Source organism: Capra hircus, chromosome 15, assembly GCF_001704415.2.
Source record: "Capra hircus breed San Clemente chromosome 15, ASM170441v1, whole genome shotgun sequence".
Lineage (NCBI taxonomy): Eukaryota > Metazoa > Chordata > Mammalia > Artiodactyla > Bovidae > Capra > Capra hircus.
This window is the reverse complement of record NC_030822.1, coordinates 1,458,977-1,480,614: the sequence shown is the minus strand read 5'-3', so window position 1 is coordinate 1,480,614 and position 21,638 is coordinate 1,458,977. Positions and strand designations below refer to the sequence as shown.

Below are 21,638 nucleotides of genomic sequence, written 5' to 3'. Positions count from 1 at the left end.
CTACTGGTGGGAGTGTGACTTGGTGCAGCCACTGTGGAGGGCAGTATGGATGTTTGTTAAAAAGCTAAAAATAGAGCTATCATGATCCAGCACTCCCTCTCCTGGGTGTATTATCAGAAAAAGATGAAAACTCTTAATTCAAAAAGATACGCATGCCCGGTGTCATGCAGCAGTATTTACTGCAGCCAAGAGATGGAAGCAGCCCAAGTGTCCCTCCACAGATGGATGGGTACAGAAGATGGGGGTTGTGATTGTGTGTATGTGTGTGTGTATATATGTATATTTTCCAGTGTATGTGCACACATGGGCACACACACACACTGAAATATTCAGTTCAGTCGCTCAGTCGTGTCCGACTCTTTGTCACCCCATGAATCGCAGCACGCCAGGCCTGCCTGTCCATCACCAACTCCCGGAGTTCACTCAGACTCAGGTCCATCGAGTCAGTGATGCCATCCAGCCATCTCATCCTCTGTCGTCCCCTTCTCCTCCTGCCCCCAATCCCTCCCAGCATCAGAGTCTTTTCCAATGAGTCAGCTCTTTGCATGAGGTGGCCAAAGTACTGGAGTTTCAGCTTCAGCATCATTCCTTCCAAAGAACACCCAAGACTAATCTTTAGAATACTCAACCATAAAAACATGAAATAATGACTTTTGCAGCAACATGAGTAGACCTAGAATTATCATACTAAGTAAAGTAAGTCAGACAAATATAAATAACACATAATTGCTTATATGTGGAATCTGGAAAAAAAAGATACAGATGAACTTAAATTTATGGTTACCAAAAGGGAAAGGAGCGGGGATGAACTAGGAGTTTGGGGTTAACAGACACACACTATCACTTATAAACCAGGTGACCAACAAGGACCTGTTGTGTGAGCACAGGGAAGTATAGCCAGTGTCTGGTTATGATGGGGGGAAGCGGAGAAAGCGTGGTGGGTGGTGGGTGTGTGTGAAACGAGTCCCTCTGCTGTGCACCTGACGCTGATGCAGCGTTGCGAACCATCTGCGCTACAGTTTAGAGAGAAAAACACCTGCATCACGGGTCAGTCAGTCTTTAAGTCCCACGTTAATCCCCTAGTTAAGTGCTCTGGATCTGGAGTTACAGCTCAGGGGTTGAATTCGAGTTTTGCCTTTTATTGCAAATAACCTAGTTAACTGAATCCAGTAAAGACTCAATAAAAAGTAACCGTTGTTAAGCTTATAAAATTTCAAAGAAATCCTCTCCAACTCCCATCTGAGTCTCTGTAAGTTTAGTTACTACAGTAATCGTTCAAGTCTGAGCTGCATATGTTGGTATGTAAGTGTCTCATAATTCTACAACTAGATCACTGAATATAGAAATGGAGGTGAATTTCTAAAGATAGCTCTTTATTTCATTAGTATTGAAAAGATGTTTTCAGGATTATTTTTTACTCTTACTCCAAACAACTTGGAAATAAAGTGCTCTCCTTCAGTTACAGGCAAGAACTCTGGACAGGTTTGAGTAAAAGCTAATGCACACTCAGAAAAGGAACTGGCTGCTGCTTCAGAATGACTGAATTGCAAAGTGTCGTGGTCATTTTTCAAGTTGAAATAATAGGAAAGAAGTGCATTAGGTCCCTTTGTCTACGGTGTTTATTTAACCCTGATGGATGTGTCTAGAATGCAGTAGAAAATTGCTTCACGAACAGTCCCTTCAGCAAGTGATTGTTGAGCATTCCCTGTGTGTCCAGCACCATCCTAGATACTAGGCTGTGTGGTAAGTAAGTGTGGGGTGAAGAAATTCCAACAGTGTAACACAGGGAAGGTAAAGGAGTGATTTGCTTCAGTGTAGTGATTAATAATCCCAGTGTTGCTTTACCTGCTCATGTTAACTTCACAGACTTTGTTTCTGGGTAGTTTGCAATGTAGATGCCAAAATGCACAGAAGCTGCATGTAAGACAGCCCCTCCTCCTTTCCCTTAAAGAATATCTCGTGAAATTAGAGCTGGGAGGAAACAGTTTGGAACCTTGGTTGTTTAAAAAATTTGATTATATTAAAGTGTGGGCTCCATCCTTTATTTAATATCATTTTGCTGTTTTTAGTTGCTCTTCCTGTTGTAGTGATGTTTGGGAAAGATTGCCTGGACAGAATCACCAAATGAGTTAATCAGATCTGGGGGTTTATTTAGATTGTTTTCATTGGAGTATTTCTGTTTTCCTGTGGTAGTATATAAATTCTTAATTTTTACCATCTGAGTTTCTGCACAAAGGATGTACAAAAAACATTGTCTTCACAATGATAAACTCTTCTAAAGTCGGCTTAAATACTAGTTTTGTTTTCGTTTTTTTAAAAAAACAGAGGACTTGCTTTCCCTGACTTCTTTAAATATGTTGAGATCGGCTAATATTAATATTTCAAAATGGACTTTACTAATTATTTATGGAAAACAAAGTAGAGCTAATTATAGAAATACACAGAGTCACAGGATCAGGTTTCTGAGACTCAAGTTCTGACTATTGTAATGCTTATGTCTCAAGAGGCTGACAGTACACCAGATCGTCATTTTATCTATCCGGTTTCCTTCCTATCCCTTTATCTTAAGGTGACAGGAACCACATTATTATTCCTCTCAGGGTGGGAAAGATCTGCTCAGCAACTTGTTCCTTGTTAGGAATGTCCCGGAGCCTTCAGACTGTTTTTCTACTTCAGATATCCAGACCTCCGATGGTTCTTCCTTTCTGTTCTAGTTTCCTAGACGGGCAGACATACCTCATCTGTGATTAGTGTGGATTGTGACCTGGGCTTAGAAAGCCTTGATTATCAGTTCCTTTCGGTTATGGGATGTTTTATCAATCAGGTCAATGAGTTTTTCTGTCCCTTACATTTAAAGAAGATAGGTGTGTTAAAATTTGCCTGTTACGATTCAGCATATCAGAACTGTCTTGACACAGTTGTAAGTTTATCTTGTTATATATAATAATTATTGTACACTGAGATCCCTTTTCCTCCACAACCAGTTGAGAGTTGCAACAGAACACCCTGGCAGAAGAGGCCCAAGGTCCTGAGTGGGCAGACCTCCCCTCAACAGATAAGAACCGGAAACCCCTAAGAGATACTCATCTCAACCTGTGGACATAATGCTCTCCTTACACCGAGATTATGGGTGGGCGAGATCCTCTGACACAAAGAAATTAGCTCTGAGTTAATGACCCCTGATCTTTTAAGTCCCAGGAAGGATCAAGCTCCTCTGAATTAAAACTAGCCAGGTCGATCTAACTGTTACAGACCCAGGCGAGTACCCCCTTTAGCTTTAGTACAGTTAATACCCTACTGAGAATTCCTGAGGGTCTGTCTTTTGCTTACATATCTCCTTAAATGTGGCTTGTTTGATCCTAGACTCCCAACGTATATCTTACCTTCTTATTGACTGATTCTGTTTGTAGCTTTAACTCTTAGAATTTCTAAACCCCATTTTCTTTACTGTGACTCTCTATATAAACTTTTGTGTCAGTTATATATTGTATAACAAACCATCCAAAAGCTTGAAGTGAAGTGAAGTGAAGTCGCTCAGTTGTGTCCGACTCTTTGCAACCCCATGAACTGTAGCCCACCAGGCTCCTCCCTCCGTCCATGGGATTCTCCAGGCAAGAATACTGGAGTGGGTTGCCATTTCCTTCTTCAGGGGATCTTCCCGAGCCAGGAATCAAACCTGGGGCTCCCGCATTGCAGTCAGACGCTTTAACCTCTGAGCCACCAGGGAAGCCTCCAGAAGCTTAGTGGTTTAAAAGACAATAGTTGGTTATTTCTCAGTTGGGCCATTCTCATCAGTGGTCTTCCAGTTCAGACATTTTCATGTTGTGTGGTCTTAGGACAGTGGTCCAAAAGCTGCAAGGCCTCTTGAAGTCATCCCACAGAAAACAAGATCAGCATACAAAAATCAGTTGTATTTGCGTGTAAAAATATTGCTTACAATAGTACCAAAAGTATGAATTACTTAGGGAGAAATGTGACGGAAGATGGGAAGCATACACTGAAAAGTACGGCACACTGCTGAGGGAAGTTATTACTAAGACCTAAATGAAGAGCGGTATGCCTTGTTCGTGAGTTTGAAGACTCATTGTTAAGGTTTTATTTCTCCCCATATTGATCTGTAACTGCAATGTAATCAAAATCAAAATCCCAACAGGTTTTTTGTGACGAATTTTGACTTTGAAAACTTCTTGAGAGAGTATTGGGGACCCGTAGGAGTTTGCAAACTACACTGTGAAAACCATTAGTTTACACTCAAATCCCAACATGTCTTTTAGCAGTGGGATTGATTCTCTAAGGAAGCAGAAAGAGACGAGTTCCTGCATGGGCTTCCAACTGTGACTGCTACACGTCGGTGTTCTGTGTTTATTTAACTATTACTTGATTGGAGGGCGTTTGGTATTTCTCAGATTCTCCCCCAACCCCCGGGGAGGGGGCAGTAGATTACAGGTGATTTTTTTTTTTTTTTTTTAAGAAATTATTAAAGATACACCGCACGTATACGAAAGCACACTCAACGGGAGTGTCTGGCATCATGCATTTCCACAAAGCAGGCCCAGCCGTGTAAACATTACCCAGCTCAAGAAACAACACAGTCAGCCATCCCTAAGTGTAACCACTGTTGTTACTTTGAACAGCACAGATTACTTTTGCCAGTTGTGAGTTTTACTTAAGTGGAGTAGTTCGCTATAGCTCTGTGTGGGGCCTCTTCTGCTCCCCACTATGTGGCATCCCTCTGTGTTGCATTTGTTATAGACGTTTATCTTCATTGCTATGTACTATTCCATTGTGGGAATATATCCCAGTTTATCCATTTACTACTGATGGGCGTTTGGGTAGTTTGAGTTATTGGCCTTTATGACTCAATGCTGCAAAGCCTATTTTATTAACACGGTTTTATTGAGGCACAGTTTACATATCGATAGTTTAAAATACATTTTTAAGTGTGTGATTCTGTCTATGTAGATATGTCTTTTCTGACATGTTGTATACAGACTTATAATATGTGAGGTTTTCTGTTTTGAGTCTGACTTCTTTCACTTAGCACAAAATTTTTTAGGTTACTCCATGTTGTAGCATGTGTAAATATTTTCATTCCTTTGTGTGAAAATACTCCATTTGACCTAAACAGATTGTTCATCACTTGACCTACTTTTTAAATAGCTACTGTGAATAATGATGCTGTGAATGTTCGCTGCAGTTTTAGATTAAGAATTCACTTTCTTGAAATAATTCTTCTCGTGGTCTCTTAGGCCAGTATCTTCCATAAATGAGCCGCTCTTCTGGCACTTGAACCTGAGACTTGGTGGAAATCAAATCTGCATTAAGCTTTTGGACTGGCGCTTTCCCATTTCTTTCTTATATGATAGGTGTGGTGTAGTGGAATGAATATAGACTTTGGACTTAGATATACCTGGGTTCCAGTCTTAGCTCCACCATTTAATAGGTGAGCTTGCAAAAGTCAGTTACTTGTTTTCCTCAACAATTAAAAAAAATATAATTATTATATATATTAAAAAAATATATATTCTAAGTTTAGAAAAAGGGAGAAAATATTAGGCACTTAACAAGTATTTAAGGTTTGTTAGTTTTCCTCCAAAAATGTAAATATTTAATTAGAGATGAGACTTTCACTCTAGTTTGTTCCAGCCTGTTAACCAGCCATTTCCCTGTTCACTATATCAGTGTTAACTCTGTAATCTTGGATAAGTGGTTTAATTTCTCTCAGCCTCAATCAGAAAAGTGAGGCGCCAGGCTGAAGGAGGACCAGACCATGTTAGGGCAAAACTTAGAACTTGAAGTGTTTTATCGTGATGAAATGGCTGTCACCTTTTGGATTTGATGTTAGATTGTTTTAAAAGGATTGCCGGCTACTCTCAGGTTGAGAAAATCCACGTCATGTTCCATCTTTCGGCACCTAGAAGCATCGGGAGAAGCATGCCTGCCAGGAGTGCCAGTGCCTTTCCGTCTCAGCCCGTGGCACCCCGCTCTCAGTTTGCCCGCTCTGCCCCGTCCTCCCGTGCGGTGCTCACAGCGCCCACAGTGGCTGCCTGGTGCCCCACTCGTGGAGCAGAGCGGACCATCACGGAACATGGAAGTCAGTGCCATTTAGTGCATTGACATCACCTCCATCTGCAGGGGCCCTGTATCCATTAAAGGGAGTCATTTCCCACCCAGCCCCTTTCCAGCCTCTAAAAAACACTAACTTAGTTTTATTTTTTATATAAGAGTACTGTTTAACAATATTGTATTCATGTCAGGTGTACAGCAAAGTGATTCAGTTATACACATACATGTATCCCTTTCGTTCGCACTTAGGTGGTTACAGAGTACTGACCAGAGTTCCCTGTACTGTACAGTAGGTCCTTGTTAGTTATCTATTTTAAATATAACGGTGTGTATCAGTCAGTCCCAAAGGTACTTGACTCCTCCTTATGAGCAAGACTGCATTTTGTTTGTCCGTTCGGTGTTTGACAGATGTCTTCGTGGTTTGCACATTGGTGGATTGACTGTTACAGACATCCACGTGCGAGTATTTGAATACCTGTTTTCAACTTTGAGGGTATATATGTAGGAGTGGAGTTGACAGGCACTGTGGCCACCTGATGCAAAGAGCTGACTCATTAGAAAAGACCCTGGTGCTGGGAAAGACTGAGGGCAAGAGGAGAAGGGAGCACCAGAGGATGAGATGGTTGGATGGCATCATCAACTCAGTGATCATGAATTTGAACAATCTTAGGGAGATAATGGGAGAAGGCAGTGGGACCCCACTCCAGTACTCTTGCTTGGAAAATCCCATGGACGGAGGAGCCTGGTGGGCTGCAGTCCATGGGGTTGCCAAGAGTCGGACACGAATAAGTGACTTCACTTTCACTTTTCCCTTTTCATGCATTGGAGAAGGAAATGGCAACCCACTCCAGTGTTCTTGCCTGGGGAATCCCAGGGACGGTGGATCCTGGTGGGCTGCTGTCTGTGGGGTCGCACAGAGTCGGACACGACTGAAGCGACTCAGCAGCAGCAGCAGGGAGATAATGAAGGACGGGAAAGCCTGGCGCACCGCAGTTCTTGGGGGTCGCAAAAAGTCGGACATGACTTAGCAGCTGAACAACAACCAATGGTAATTCTATGTTTGGTTTTTTCTTTTTTTTGAGGAACTGCGAAATATTTTCCACAATGGCTGCATCATTTTACATTCCCATCAGCAGTGCACAAAGAGTTCCAATTTCTCTACATTCTGATACTTGTTATTTCCCATTTGTAAAATTGCTATGATTGTAGGCATTGTAGTGTGTGTGAAGTAGTAGTCTCATTGTGGTTGTGATTTACATTTCACTGATAACTTAGAGTGAGCATCTTTTTGTGTGATTTTTGAGCATTTGTTTGTCTTTGGATAAATATCTGTTCGAGCCCTTTGCCCACTTTTTAATTGGATGGTTTGTCTGTTGTTGTTAAACTGACTTTTTTTTATATTCTGGATATTAGGCTCCTATAAGATATAGGACTTGCAAATGTTTTCTTCCATTCTGTAGACTTCACGTCTAAGTTATTTAGTGCTAGCTCTTCACATGTAGGTCTCTGATCCATTTTGAGTTAATCTTTGTGTATGGTATAAGGTAAGGGTCCGGCTTCATTCATTGCATGTATATCAATTTGTTGAAGAAGCTATTCTTTCCCCACAAACGGTCTCAGCAACCTTGTCAAATTATTTGACCATAGGTGTTTGGGTTTTGGGGGCTTTCCCGGTGGTTGGGTAGTAAAGTATCCCCCGCAGTGCGGGAGCCACATTAGATCCATCCCTGTTTGGGAAGATCGCCTGGAGGGGATAAAGCATCCCACTCGGGCGTTCTTGCTGGGACAGTCACGTGGACAGAGGAGCCTGGTGGGCGACAGTCCACGTGGTCCCAGAGAGACAGGCCAGAGCAGAGCGCACAGAGAGCGTGGGCGTACATCTGCACTGGCGACAGGGCTCCGTCAGTGTGAATGTCCACCCTGCTGCCAGTCCCACACGTTGTAGTAAGTTTTGAGATTGGTCAGAGTACTCGAGATTCACTTTCAAGGTGGTTTTGACTAAACTAGGCTGCTTGCATTTTCATATGAATTTTAGGATCACATTGTCAATTTCTACAAAAAAGGAAGCTGAAATTTTTGATAGGGATTCTATTGAATCTGTAGATCTTTTGAGGGAGTATTGCCATTTTAGCAGTATTTAAGTATGTTTTTCTTTTTGATTGAATTGTAAGTGGAGTGGAATCATTTTCTTAATTCTCCTTTTTGGATTGCTCTTGCTGGTATAGTTTAAACAGTTAATTTTTGCCTGTTGATCTTGTATTCTGCAACTCTCCTAAATTTTTGTTCCCTTTCATAGCTTTTCTTTGCAGATTCTTTAGAAATAAGGTCGTTTCATTTGCAGACAGATTTAGCTTTACTCTCTTCTGTTTGTGCCTGTTTTCTCTTGCCTAAGGCTCTGGCTAAGACTTCTAGTACAGTGTTAGATAGATGAGGAGGCAAAGGGCGTCGTTACTTTGTTTCTGATTTTAGGGAAGGAGTTTTTGCCAGTAAGTATCTTAGCTCTGGGGTTTTGATAAATGTCCTTTACCAGGCAGAGGAAGTTCCTATTGTGTGTTCTTATCTTGAAAGTTTGTTGATTTTGTCAAATGCTTTTAAACTACATCATTTGGGATTGATTTTTGTGTGCTGAACCACCCTGCTGATCCTGGGATCACTTGGTCATCGTTTTAATGTGCTGCACTGTCTCGATAGGCTGCTGAGTTTAGTTTGCAGGAATATTGATCTGTAGTTTTCTTGTATCTTTGTCTGGCTTTGATATCAGAGTTATGCTGTCCTTATGGAATGAGTTGGGAGGTTCCTTCTAGGCTTTTTTCTTTATCACTGGGAGATTTCTGATTACCAACTCAGTGTCTTCACTTGTTATTAAGTGTGTTCAGATTTTTGGTAGTTTGAGCCTCCTTTTTTTCCCCTCGGTCTAACTAGAGGCTTGTTGATTTTGTTGATCTTTTCAAACAACTAACTTGGTTTCATCTTTTTCTCTGTTGTCCTGCTGTTTTCTTAATTATCTCCACTTTTTATTCCTTTGTTTTGCTAGTTTTGGATTTGGCTTGCTCCCCCCCCCCCTTTTTTCTTTAAGGTGTAAAGTTCAGTTCAGTTGCTCAGTCGTGTCCCACTCTTTGCTACCCCATGGACTGCAGCATACCAGGCCTCCCTGTCCATCACCAGCTCCCAGAGTTTACCCAAACCCATGTCCATTGAGTTGCTGATGCCATCCAACTGTCTCATCCTCTGTCATCCCCTTCTCCTCCCGCCTTCAGTCTTTCCCAGCGTCAGGGTCTTTTCAGATGAGTCAGCTCTTCACATCAGGTGGCAAAAGTATTGGAGTTTCAGCTTCAGCATCAGTCCTTCAGTGAACACTCAGGACTGATCTCCTTTAGAATGGACTGGTTGGATCTCCTTGCAGTCCAAGGGCCTCTCGAGTCTTCTCCAACAACACAGTTCAAAAGCATCAATTCTTTGCACTCAGCTTTCTTTATAGTCCAACTCTCACATCCATACATGACCACTGGAAAAAGCATAGCCTTGACTAGAAAGACTACTGTTGGCAAAGTAACCTCTCTGCTTTTTAATGTGCTGTCTAGGGTGGTCATAACTGCTTCCAAGAAGTAAGCGTCTTTTAATTTCATGGCTGCAATCACCATCTGCCATGATTTTGGAGCCACCCAAAATAAAGTCAGCCACTGTTTCCCAATCTGTTTTAGCATATCGAGAGAGTGCAGCACATTAAAACGATGACCAAGTGGTTCCAGGATCAGGAGGGTGGTTCAGCACACAAAAATCAGTCCTAATTGATGTAGTTTAAAAGCATTTGACAAAATCAACAAACTTTCAAGATAACACGCAATAGGAACTTCCTCTGCCTGGTAAAGGACATTTATCAAAACCCCAGAGCTAAGTCATAGGACCAGATGCCATGATCTTTGTTTTCCAAATGTTGAGCTTTAAGCCAACTTTTTCATTCTCCTCTCCCACTTTCATCCAGAGGCTCTTTAGTTCTTCATTTTCTGCCATAAGGATGGTGTCATCTGCATATTTCCTGATTATCTTGGTTTGCTACAATCTTGACTCCAGCTTGTGCTTCCTCCAGCCCAGCGTTTCTCCTGATGTACTCTGCATATAAGTTAAATAAGCAGGCTGACAATATACAGCCTTGACATGTTCCTTTTCCTATTTGGAACCAGTCTGTTGTTCCATGTCCAGTTCTAACTGTTGCTTCCTGACCTGGTGTAAAGTTAGGTTATTGATTAGACATGTGTTGTTGTGTTTGTGTTTTAGCCACTTACGCCACTCTGACTGCTGCTTTTGTAGTCCATGTTTTGTGATATGTTGTGGGCTTTGTTGGGCGGGTGCTGTTGCATGCCCCCTGCGATGGAAGTTAAGGGTTGTAACCACTGACCATCAGGGAATTCACTCAGTCTTTTTAAATATCTTAACTGGCCTAATATATGGTCTTTTCTGGATAATCTTCTGAGTGTACTTGAGAAAATTGTATATTCTGCTGTTTTTGTATATGTTAGGTTTTTTTTTTTCCTGTTTTAATTATTTTAAATACTGTTGTGCAGGTCCTCTATTTCCTGTTTGAGTTTGAGTAGTTATTTTATCCGTTACTGAAAGTAAGATATTGAAGTCTCTCACTGATTTGAGTAATACCTATTTTCCCCTTCAAATCTGTCGTGTTTACTTCATGTATTACATATGTATAGATTTATAATTCTTACATCGTTTTGACTGACTTCTAATATACACTGTCTCACTTTGTGTTCTCACAGCAGGTTTTGACTTGAAGTCTATTTTGTCTGATACTTGTAGAGCTGTTTTCTGTTGATTGGATTGTTGGCTCTCAAAAGGTGTTGAGAACCTGTGAGTGTAAGATTGTTTGGAAGCAGGGTCATGGAGCTGCTTGTTTGCGTGGATTCATGTCTCAGAATTGGTGGGGGTGTTTTGCCTTTTGTTTCTCCGAGTATTCTTTCTGCTACAGTTACAGAAAACTAACCAAACTGACCACATGATCAATCTAACTCAATGAAACTATGAGCCATGCCATGTAAGGCCACCTAACACGGACGGGTTATGGTAGAGAGTTCTGACAAAACATGGTCCACTGGTGAAGGGACTGGCAAATCACTTCAGCATCCTACCTTGAGAACCCCATGAACAGTATGAAAAGGGAAAAAAATATGACACTGGAAAATGAACTCCCCTGGTTGGTAGGTGCCAAATATACTGCTGGAGAAGAGTGGAGAAAGAACTCCAGAAAGAGTGAGGGGACGGAGCCAAAGGGAAAACAACACCCAGTGGTAGATTTGACTGGTGATGGACGTCAAGTCTGATGCTGTAAAGAATGATATTGCATAGGAACCTGTAATGTGAGGTCCATGAATCATGGCAAATGGGAAGTGGTCAGCAGGAGATGATGGCAAGAGTAAATGTCGGCATTCTAGGGATCAGTGAACTGAAATGGACTGGAGTGGGGGAAGTTAACTCAGATGACCGTTACATCTACTACTGTGGGCAGGAATCCCTTTGAAGAAATAGAGTAGCTGTCATAGAAAAGGAAAGAGCCTGAAATGCAATACTTAGGTGCAATCTCAAAAACCACAGAATGATCTCTGTTCGTTTCCAAGGCAAATGATTCAGTATCACAGTAATCCAAGTCTATGCCCTGATCAGTAATGCAGAAAAGATGAGGTTGAATGGTTCTATGATGACCTACAAGACCTTTTAGAACCAACACCAAAAAAAGATGTCCTTTTCATTATAGGGGACTGGAATGTAAAAGTAGGAAGTCAAGAGATCCCTGGAGTAACAGGCAAGTTTGGCCTTAGACTATAAAGTGAAACAGGGCAAAGGGTAACAGTTTTGCCAAGAAAATGCCCTGGTCATAGCAAACACCCTCTTCCAACAGCACAAGAGAAGATTCTATACATGGACATCACCAGATGGTCAACATTGAAATCAGATTGATTTTATTCTCTGCAGCTAAAGATGGAGAACCTCCATATAGTCAGCAAAAAGAAGACTGGGAGCTGACTATGGCTCAGATCATGAACTCCTTACTGCCAAATTCAGACTTAAATTGAAGAAAGTAGGGAAAACCGCTAGACCATTCAGGTATGACCTAAGTCAAATCCCTCATGATTACACAGTGGAAGTGAGACACAGAGTCAAGGGACTAGACCTGATAGAGTGCCTGAAGGACTATGGATGGAGGTTTGTGACATTACAAGAGGCGGTGATCAAGACTATCTCCAAGAAAAAGAAATCCAAAAAAGGCAAAATGGTCGTCAGAGGAGGCCTTACAAATAGCTGAGAAAAAAAGAGAAACAAAAGGCAAAGAAAAAAAGGAAAGATACACCCATCTGAACACGGAGTTCCAGAGAATAGCAAGGAGAGAAAAGAAAGCCTTTCTCAGTGACCAGTGCAAAGAATAGAGGAAAACAACCGAATGGGAAAGACTGGAGAGCTCTTCAAGAAAATTGGAGTTACCAAGGGAACATTTCACGCAAATCTGAGCACAATAAAGGATAGAAATAGTATGGACCTAACAGAAGCAGAAGATATTAAGAAGAGGTGGCAAGAATACACAGAAAAACCATACCAGAAAACCATCTTAATGACCCAGACAATCACAATAGTGTGATCACTCACCTAGAGCCAGACATCCTGGAATTCAAAGTCAAATGGGCATCACTGAACAAAGCTAGTGGAGGTGATGGTATTCCAGCTAAGTTATTTAAAATCCTAAAAGATACTGTTAAAGTGTTGCACTCAATATGCCAGAAAATTTGGAAAAACTCAGCAGTGCCCATAGGACTGGAAAAGGTCAGTTTCCATTCCAGTGCAGTGCCAAAGAATGTTCAAACTACTGCCCAATTGCGCTCATCTCACACGCTAGTAAAGCTCAAAATTCTCGAGGCAAGGTTTCAGCAGTATGTGAACCGAGAACTTCCAGATGCTCAAGCTGGATTTAGAAAAGACAGAGGAAACAGATCAGATTGCCAGCATCTGCTGGATCATAGAAAAAACAAGAGACTTCCAGAAAAACATCCGCTTTATTGACTACGCCAAAACCTCTGACTGTGTGGATCACAACAAACCGAAGAAAATTCTTGAAGAGATGGGAATTCCGCCCACCTTACCTGCCTCCTGAGAAATCTGTATGCAGGTCAAGAAGCAACAGTTAGAACTGGACATGGAACAATGGACTGGTTCCAAATTGGGAAAGGAGTACCTCAAGGCTGTATATTGTCACCCTGCTCATTTAACTTCCGTGTAGAGTTTAGTTCAGTTCAGTCCCTCAGTCGTGTCCGACTCTTTGCAACCCCATGAATCGCAGCACGCCAGGCCTCCCTGTCCATCACCAACCCCTGGAGTTCACTCAGAACTCATGTCCATCGAGTTGGTGATGCCATCCAGCCATCTCATCCTCTGTCGTCCCCTTCTCCTCCTGCCCCCAATCCCTCCCAGCATCAGTCTTTTCCAGTGAGTCAGCTCTTCGCATGACGTGGCCAAGTACTGGAGTTTCAGCTTTAACATCATTCCTTCCAAAGAAATCCCAGGGCTGATCTCCTTTTGAATGGACTGGTTGGATCTCCTTGCAGTCTAAGGGACTCTCAAGAGTCTTCTCCAACACCACAGTTCAAAAGCATCAATTCTTCGGCGCTCAGCCTTCTTCAGAGTCCAACTCTCACATCCGTACATGACCACAGGAAAAATTATAGCCTTGACTAGACGAACCTTAGTTGGCAAAGTAATATCTCTGCTTTTGAATACGCTATCTAGGTTGGTCATAACTTTTCTCCCAAGGAGTAAGCGTCTTTTAATTTCATGGCTGCAGTCATTTGCAGTGATTTTGGAGCCCCAAATAATAAAGTCTTGACACTGTTTCCACTGTTTCCCCATCTATTTCCCATGAAGTGATGGGACCAGATGCCAAGATCTTCGTTTTCTGAATGTTGAGCTTTAAGCCAAATTTTTCACTCTCCTCTTTGACTTTCATCAAGAGGCTTTTTAGTTCCTCTTCACTTTCTGCCATAAGGGTGGTGTCATCTGCATATCTGAGGTGACTGATATTTCTCCCAGCAATCTTGATTCCAGCTTGTGTTTCTTCCAGTCCAGCGTTTCTCATGATGTACTCTGCATAGAAGTTAAATAAGCAGGGTGACAGTATACAGCCTTGACGTACTCCTTTTCCTATTTGGAACCAGTCAGTTGTTCCATGTCCAGTTTTAACTGTTGCTTCCTTGCCTGCATACAGATTTCTCAAGAGGCAGGTTAGGTGGTCTGGTATTCCCATCTCTTTCAGAATTTTCCACAGTTTGATGTGATCCACACAGTCAAAGGCTTTGGCGTAGTCAAAGCAGAAATAGATGTTTTTCTGGAATTCTCTTATTTTTTCCGTGATCCAACGGATGTTGGCAATTTGATCTCTGGTTCCTCTGCCTTTTCTAAAACCAGCTTGAACATCAGGGAGTTCACGGTTCATGTATTGGCTGAAGCCTGGCTTGGAGAATTTTGAGCATTACTTAACTAGCGTGTGAGATGAGTGCAATTGTGCAGTAGATTGAGCATTCTTTTGCATTGCCTTTTTTTGGGATTGGAATGAAAACTGACCTTTTCCAGTCCTGTGGCCACTGCTGAGTTTTCCAAATTTGCTGGCATATTGAGTGCAGCACTTTCACAGCATCATCTTTCAGGACTCCCCCAGCAGGGATTGAACCCACTAATCTGCAGTGGAAGCACTCTGTAGAGTACATTATGTGAAATGCAGGGCTGGAGGAAACCCAAGCTGGAGTCAAGATTGTAGGAAATCAAGATAATGAGGAAATATCAGTAGCCTCAGATATGCAGATGACACTGCCCTTAAGGTAGAAAGGGAAGAGGAACTAAAGAGCCTTGGTGAAAAGTTAAAGAGGAGAGGGAAAAGGCTGGCTTAAAACTCAAAGTTTAAAAATCTAAGACCATGACATCAGGGCCCATCACTTCATGGTTAATAGATGGGGAAGCAATGGAAACAGTGACAGACTTCATTTTCTTGGGCTCCATAATCACTGCAGATGGTAATTGCAGCCGTGAAATTAAAATTTTGACTCTTACTCCTTGAAAGAAAAGTTATGACCAACCTAGACACCGTATTAAAAAGCAGAAACATTATTTTGCCAGCAAAGGTTCATCTACTCAAAGCTATGGTTTTTCTAGTAAAAGCTATGGTTTTTCCAATAGTCATGTAGGATGTGATAGTTGGACCATAAAGAAAGCTGAGTGCCGAAGAATTAATGATTTTGAATTGTGGTGTTGGAGAAGACTCTTGAGAGTCCCTTGGACTGCAAGGAGATCCAACCAGTCTGTCCTAAAGGAGATCAGTCCTGAGTGTTCATTGGAAGGACTGATGCTCAAGCTGAAACTCCGATACTTTGGCCACCTGATGCGAAGAGCTGACTCATTTGAAAAGACCCTGGTGCTGGGAAAGATTGAGGGCAGGAGGAGAAGGGGACGACAGAGGATGAAATGGTTGGATGGCATCACCAACTTGATGGACATGAGTTTGGGTAAACCCTGGGAGATGGTCATGGACAGGGAGGCCCGGCGTGCTGCGGTCCATGGGGTCACAAGTAGTAGGACACAATTGAGCGACTGAACTGAACAGATTCTTTGTGCTCCATTCTGTACTCTCCTTCTGGGACTTTGTTGATTTGTTTTAATGGTCCCCCACTGATCTCTTAGTCTCTGTTAATTTTTCTTCATTTCTTTCTGTTCTTCAGAGTGGATGCTCTCAGTTGACCTATCTAAGTTTGCTAATGTGTCTCCTTTCTCAATCTGCTGTTTAATGAAACCATCTAATGAATTTTTCATTTCAGATATTATGCTTTTTAGCCCCAGAATTTGATTCCGTTATATAATTGCTATCTGTTTGTTGGCATATTTTCTATTTGTTGAGCCATCATCCGATCTCCTATAGTTTCGTGAGATTTCCTTTAGCTGTCTGAGCATGCTCTTTGTCTTCTGTGGTCTGCCTTGAGGCTCTTTGCTTGTGCTCAGCTTGTGATCTACAGATGTCCTTACGTGGCTTGTGCACCTTGTTTCTTGCTTCGGGGTGTACTTGGTGGTTGTGAACCTGTGACTGTACCGCGGAGTTCTTACAGCGGTGATTCTGGTGCCCGTGGTGTGTGTGTGTGTGTGCCTTTCTGATGAGGGACATTTTTGTTGTCGTCACTCTGACAGTGTTCTTTTTAAAAATTATAGAGTTTTAGGTGATGTGTGGGTTACTCAATAAAACAGGCTGCTGTGCTTTATTTGTGAAGATAGCAGTTCTCATCAGATTACCATCATTTGTCCTGTGGATAGTACCCACAGTTTGAGAAGCTGTGGGCATATCCTTTCATCATGAAGTAGAGAAGAGCTTTATTGAGTATAGGAGGTTATGGAATAGGTTTCAAGCCCACATTAGTGTAGCTAGTTTGAGTAAAAGAAATAATTTTCATTTTCTCTTTATTATTTAATGTTGCAGTACTTTATAAAGGGTTTTGAGTTTCTCCCTTTGAAGAAATTTTCTTAAAAGTGGTGGTGACCTAGATGTAAAAGTCCTTGATTACTAGCCCGAGACAGGATTTTTAATTTAAGGCCTACTTAAATAATTTTGTGATCTTGAACAAGTTGAAGTTCCCACTGCTATTCATCTCTGCATTTCAAATGAATTTTATTTCATTACTTTACTATGGTCTCATAAAATTTTCAAACCAGTGTACTTAAAACTGAAACAACTGCCAGTCATCACCTTGTTCTGCAGTAAAGGAAGCTAATTTTTCGTATCTTTTTTTAATAAACACTTTCCCGTACATATGGAAAGTTACATTGTTTCTGCTCTTTATTTTAAACATGCTACAGTGAGCCTCCACGTGCCAGTTTCTCTTCATAGGGCAGATACTGTGAGGCGGAGTTCCTGGAAGTGCTTTTAGATCTTTCCTGGAAGGCGGCGAGTATTTATGTTTCTTTTAATCTGTACAGAAGTGTTGTGATATATATAGATTGGTATGTAGATAGGTAGATTTATACTATGTATATATACACATATATAATATTTAGACATTATATGGATGTGCATTTTATAAGTGTGATCTTAGTTTTGTAGGATTAATTCCTAGTAGTTGAACTTACTGGGAAAGGTATATGTACTTAAAATTTTGATAGATATTGCCAAATTGTCCATTATAGAAAGGTTTTACTGACCTCCACATGTTAATCTCTATCAAGCGTTTCTGTTTTCCTACAACATTGCCAACACAGTGTGCTGGCAGACGTTCTGGTTGTTGCCAATGTTCTAAGGGAACACTACCCTGGCACTGTCGGTTTCATTGGAGTCTCTCTTGTTAGGAGTGGATTGAGCTTTGCTGTCATTGTTTTTGTTTGTTCACACGTTTGAAAACCATTTTTACTGAGTTGCTATCTTTCTATTGGGCCGTTAGACTTTGATTATAGTGGAATTTGCCATGCTGAAAACTTTTTATGTTTATAAAGTTGGATGTATCAGTCTTAAGACCTAAAATCCTATGCTGTTCTTAGAAAGGACTTTTCCATTCTGAGATTATTGAAAGGATCTTCCATGGTCAAAATAGGCTCATTTTTAATATATTAAGTAAAACTGAATAGATACAAAGGAATTCCTCTTGATGGAATTGCTCTTTTGCACTCTTCAGTTCAGTTCCGTCGCTCAGTCGTGTCTGACTCTTTGTGACCCCATGAATCGCAGCACGCCAGGTCTCCCTGTCCATCACCATCTCCTGGAGTTCACTCAGACTTACGTCCATCGAGTCAGTGATGCCATCCAACCATCTCATCCTCTGTCATCCCCTTCTCCTCCTGCCCCCAATCCCTCCTAGCATCAGAGTCTTTTCCAGTGAGTCAACTCTTCGCATGAGGTGGCCAAAGTACTGGAGTTTCGGCTTTCAGCATCATTCCTTCCAAAGAAATCCCAGGGCTGATCTCCTTCAGAATGGACTGGTTGGATCTGCTTGCAGTCCAAGGGACCCTCAAGAGTCTTCTCCAACACCACACTTCAAAAGCATCAATTCTTCGGCGCTCAGCCTTCTTCACAGTCCAACTCTCACATCCATACATGACCACAGGAAAAAGCATAGCCTTGACTAGACGGACCTAGTGCAACGTTGTTTGATTATTAAATCATCTAGAAGTATGCTTCTTCTTGCTCATGGTTCTGCAGATCTGGTCATCTTTTGGGGACCACTCTCTTCTGTCTTAGATCTAACGATTAAAATATAGAACAAAAGGTTAGATCTTAGGTATATTTCTCTTAGCATTTTATTTTTTAGTATATATATATAAACTATAAATATAAAATTGCTGCTTTGCAACCTACAAAGCTGTTTCTTTAGACTGATGACAGTAAGGGTAAGTTTTTATCAGATTTTCCCCTCATCTTGCTTCTATTATATCAGTAAAATTATGTCCACAGGTGGTGGGGGGTGGGTGTTATCGTCAGAGATACACAGAAGTGATTATCGGTCAACTGTAAACTCTAAAAGAATGATATATGTTTTCCTCTAGATCCCAAGGAAGAGAAAGAGGAGGAAGAGTCTCCCTTAGCTCAGGAACCTCCCGCGGCAGCAGCTCGGCCTAGCCGGGGCTGGCGCGGCAGCAGCCGCACATCCATCTCTCGGCATCGCGACGCGGAGAACACCCGCAGCTCTCGGTCCAAGACTGGTTCCCTGCAGCTCATCTGCAAGTCAGAGCCAAACACAGATCAGCTTGATTATGGTACAGTGCCAGTAGAGGGTGATTATTTAATCACCAATTGCCTGTTGATTTTTATGTCATGTTGAACATTTACTAGAACAGCCTGACTTTTAGGGTCATGTGTGGTGTTATAGGAAGGATCCTTTTTGATAGTTTACAAAGAATTCTCCATTTGTATAATGACCCTAAACTTAATTTGGTTTGATTCTCTTGGCTGCAGAGAGAAAATATCTATACCTTCATACCAAAAGTTCTGTTTTATACCTTTTCTAGATGCAGAAGAGCATCAGTCTCCAGGTGGCATTAGGTAAGAAACTTTGCAATATTTCATATTTAAACCCTTGGGGACGTAAAGGGGATGAAGACCAGTCAGTCAGATCTCATGACTCAGAGGTTTTCTACTTGAAATAATTGAGTCAGTTGTTTTTAAACTCTTAGTGGCACTGAGCCATCTTTGCCTTGCCTGTATTTAATGAAATGAGAATATGTCTAGGATTTTTGTCTTTTTAGTTCCAGTTATTACTCTTGAGGGGAAAGAGCTAGGTTGCAGTCCAGCTAGATCATTAGAATGGAAATCCTAGGTAACACTGTGAATCTTTGGCTGTGTCTAAGTAAATTACTGAATAAAATCAGTCAGGTATGATTTATAACAGCTAGGATTTCTAATCTCTGTTGGCTTCTTTTTAGCAGTGATGAGGAAGAGGAGGAGGAAGAAGAGATGTTGATCAGTGAAGAAGAAATACCATTTAAAGATGATCCAAGAGATGAGACCTACAAACCCCACTTAGAAAGGCATGTCTCGGGTTTGTTGGTGGAAAATGTTAGGAAAGCATTTTTGCTTTTATTTCACCTTGTTGCCAAACTAATGGATATGGACTTAATCTTTAAAGGAGTGATTTTGCGCTTGTTGGCAAACCTGGCATCATCCTGTTACTCCCTGCTACAGCGCGCTCGTCCATCTGTAGAACTTTGTTTTGCTCATATTTAAATTATAATGACATCTGCCTGTTTCAAGATGTCATGAGTTGCCGGAACACTTAGAATATTTTTACTTTTGTTTTTCTTTACATCTATAGTGAGATTTGATTCTAAGGCTTTGTTAGCTTGGGGGTGGGGCTCATCTCACTGGCTTTATTTTATTTTTTTTCACTGGCTTTAAATAGATGTATGGTTACTGTCCATATGACGAATAGTGTCTAGAAACCACATTTCGTATCCCAAGGAGCATAATTTTATAATAAATCAGCAATAACTCTAGGCTTTACCCTTCTATCACAGATGTTCCTGAAAGAGTCCTTTGCTCGATGCCAGTGTTGAAATGTGTTTATATTTTCAGGGAAACCCCAAAGCCACGGAGAAAATCAGGGAAGGTGAAAGAAGAGAAAGAGAAGAAGGAAATAAAAGTGGAAGTCGAGGTAGAGGTGAAAGAAGAAGAGAATGAAATCAGGGAAGACGAGGAGCCTCCTAGGAAGTGAGTAGGCAGTTACTCCTGAAAATGGAGGCTTAGCAGATTTTCAGGTCACCAGTGGAAAAAAGGGTAGGAGTGTTGACATGCACATACTGCTGTCTCAAGCAGCTGACAGTGTGATTGGAAAGACTTTCCTCAACAGCTTGGAAAGTTTCATTCACAGCAGCACTTATAGATGCTCCATTGAGTATAGCAGGTCAGTGGCTGTAGGGACGCAGAGAGGGGAGTAAAGAGAGCAGAACCAGTATGGCAGATAAGGCGCACGGTGTAACGGCTTTGGTCAGGTGAAAGCTCGCGCCTAGCAGTCGGTTCCTGTTGCAGGAAGAGCTGCTCTTAAGTGTGCAGGCTTCTGTCTCTGTTACAAGGAGAGTGTCCTTTGTGTTCTTCGGGCTGCTAGATAATAGGCTAATTCCCTCTACTTTTCCGTTAACTTGGTGCGGCCTCATTTATAGGTAAAGTTGCTTCAGAGTGAAGTCTTTGGTTTTGCGGGATTTGTCTTTGGCTTTATGTGTTGTGGGTTATCCGTTGTTTTTGCCACCAGCTGTTCGATCTTGAGTGTATGTCCTCAGTTAATCTTTAACGTGTAGGCTTCAGTCTGGACTGTGTGGACAGCTTAAGCTGTTCTTTAATTACAGGAGAGGAAGAAGGCGGAAAGATGACAAAAGCCCACGATTACCCAAAAGGAGGTGAGTGAGTTATAGTCCTGCAGGGTTGTGCCTTCTTGCTGGCACTGGGCCCTTCACTCATACGGTAAGCCCTTAGGATTATCCTGTGGGAATGACTAGTTAAGAGTTTCACAGAAGCAGCTTCATTGGTGTCCTTGATGCAGAGCTACTATGCTTTAACTTCCATTGCAGGATCTTAAAGTTTCTAAAAAATCTAACACTTCTTTGCCTTTGGTGGAGTTACTGGTTTATTTTGTGCTCTTTTTAAAAAATTAAACATTTGGTAGTTTCTGATTACTTCTAACATAAATTCTGTGCAAGCTATAAGCTAGTAAAAGATTTCAACTCTTCGTCCTATAGAACAGCTATCCCCTATAGTGCAGTCGGAGTGAGAGGCCAGTGTGCATACTGCCTCCCTGCTGTTGCTGACTTTTCCCTTCTGTGCTGTTACTAGAAAGAAGCCCCCCATCCAGTACGTCCGCTGTGAGATGGAAGGCTGCGGGACCGTCCTTGCTCACCCGCGCTATCTGCAGGTCAGTGGAGCTGTTCCAGAGGAGGTGGACTCGCAGGGCGCTTCCCGTTACTAGTTCCCATGCTCACTGAGACTTCCTAGTTTGTGAACTGGTGCAGGCTTCATCATTACTGTGCAATGTCAACAACAATCATTTATTAAACATCAAATGACTTCA

At 41.7% G+C, this 21,638-nt stretch overlaps 1 protein-coding gene across 1 annotated transcript in view; it reads left to right on the top strand.

Moving 5' to 3' along the window:
- The window catches only part of ZFP91 (ZFP91 zinc finger protein), a 36,947-nt gene that overhangs the window by 8,078 nt on the left and 7,231 nt on the right, over nucleotides 1–21,638 (top strand). The window contains 6 exon segments of the mRNA XM_018059035.1: nucleotides 18,628–18,837; nucleotides 19,090–19,123; nucleotides 19,504–19,608; nucleotides 20,153–20,287; nucleotides 20,920–20,970; nucleotides 21,404–21,482. Coding sequence (XP_017914524.1) covers nucleotides 18,628–18,837; nucleotides 19,090–19,123; nucleotides 19,504–19,608; nucleotides 20,153–20,287; nucleotides 20,920–20,970; nucleotides 21,404–21,482 — 614 coding nt within the window.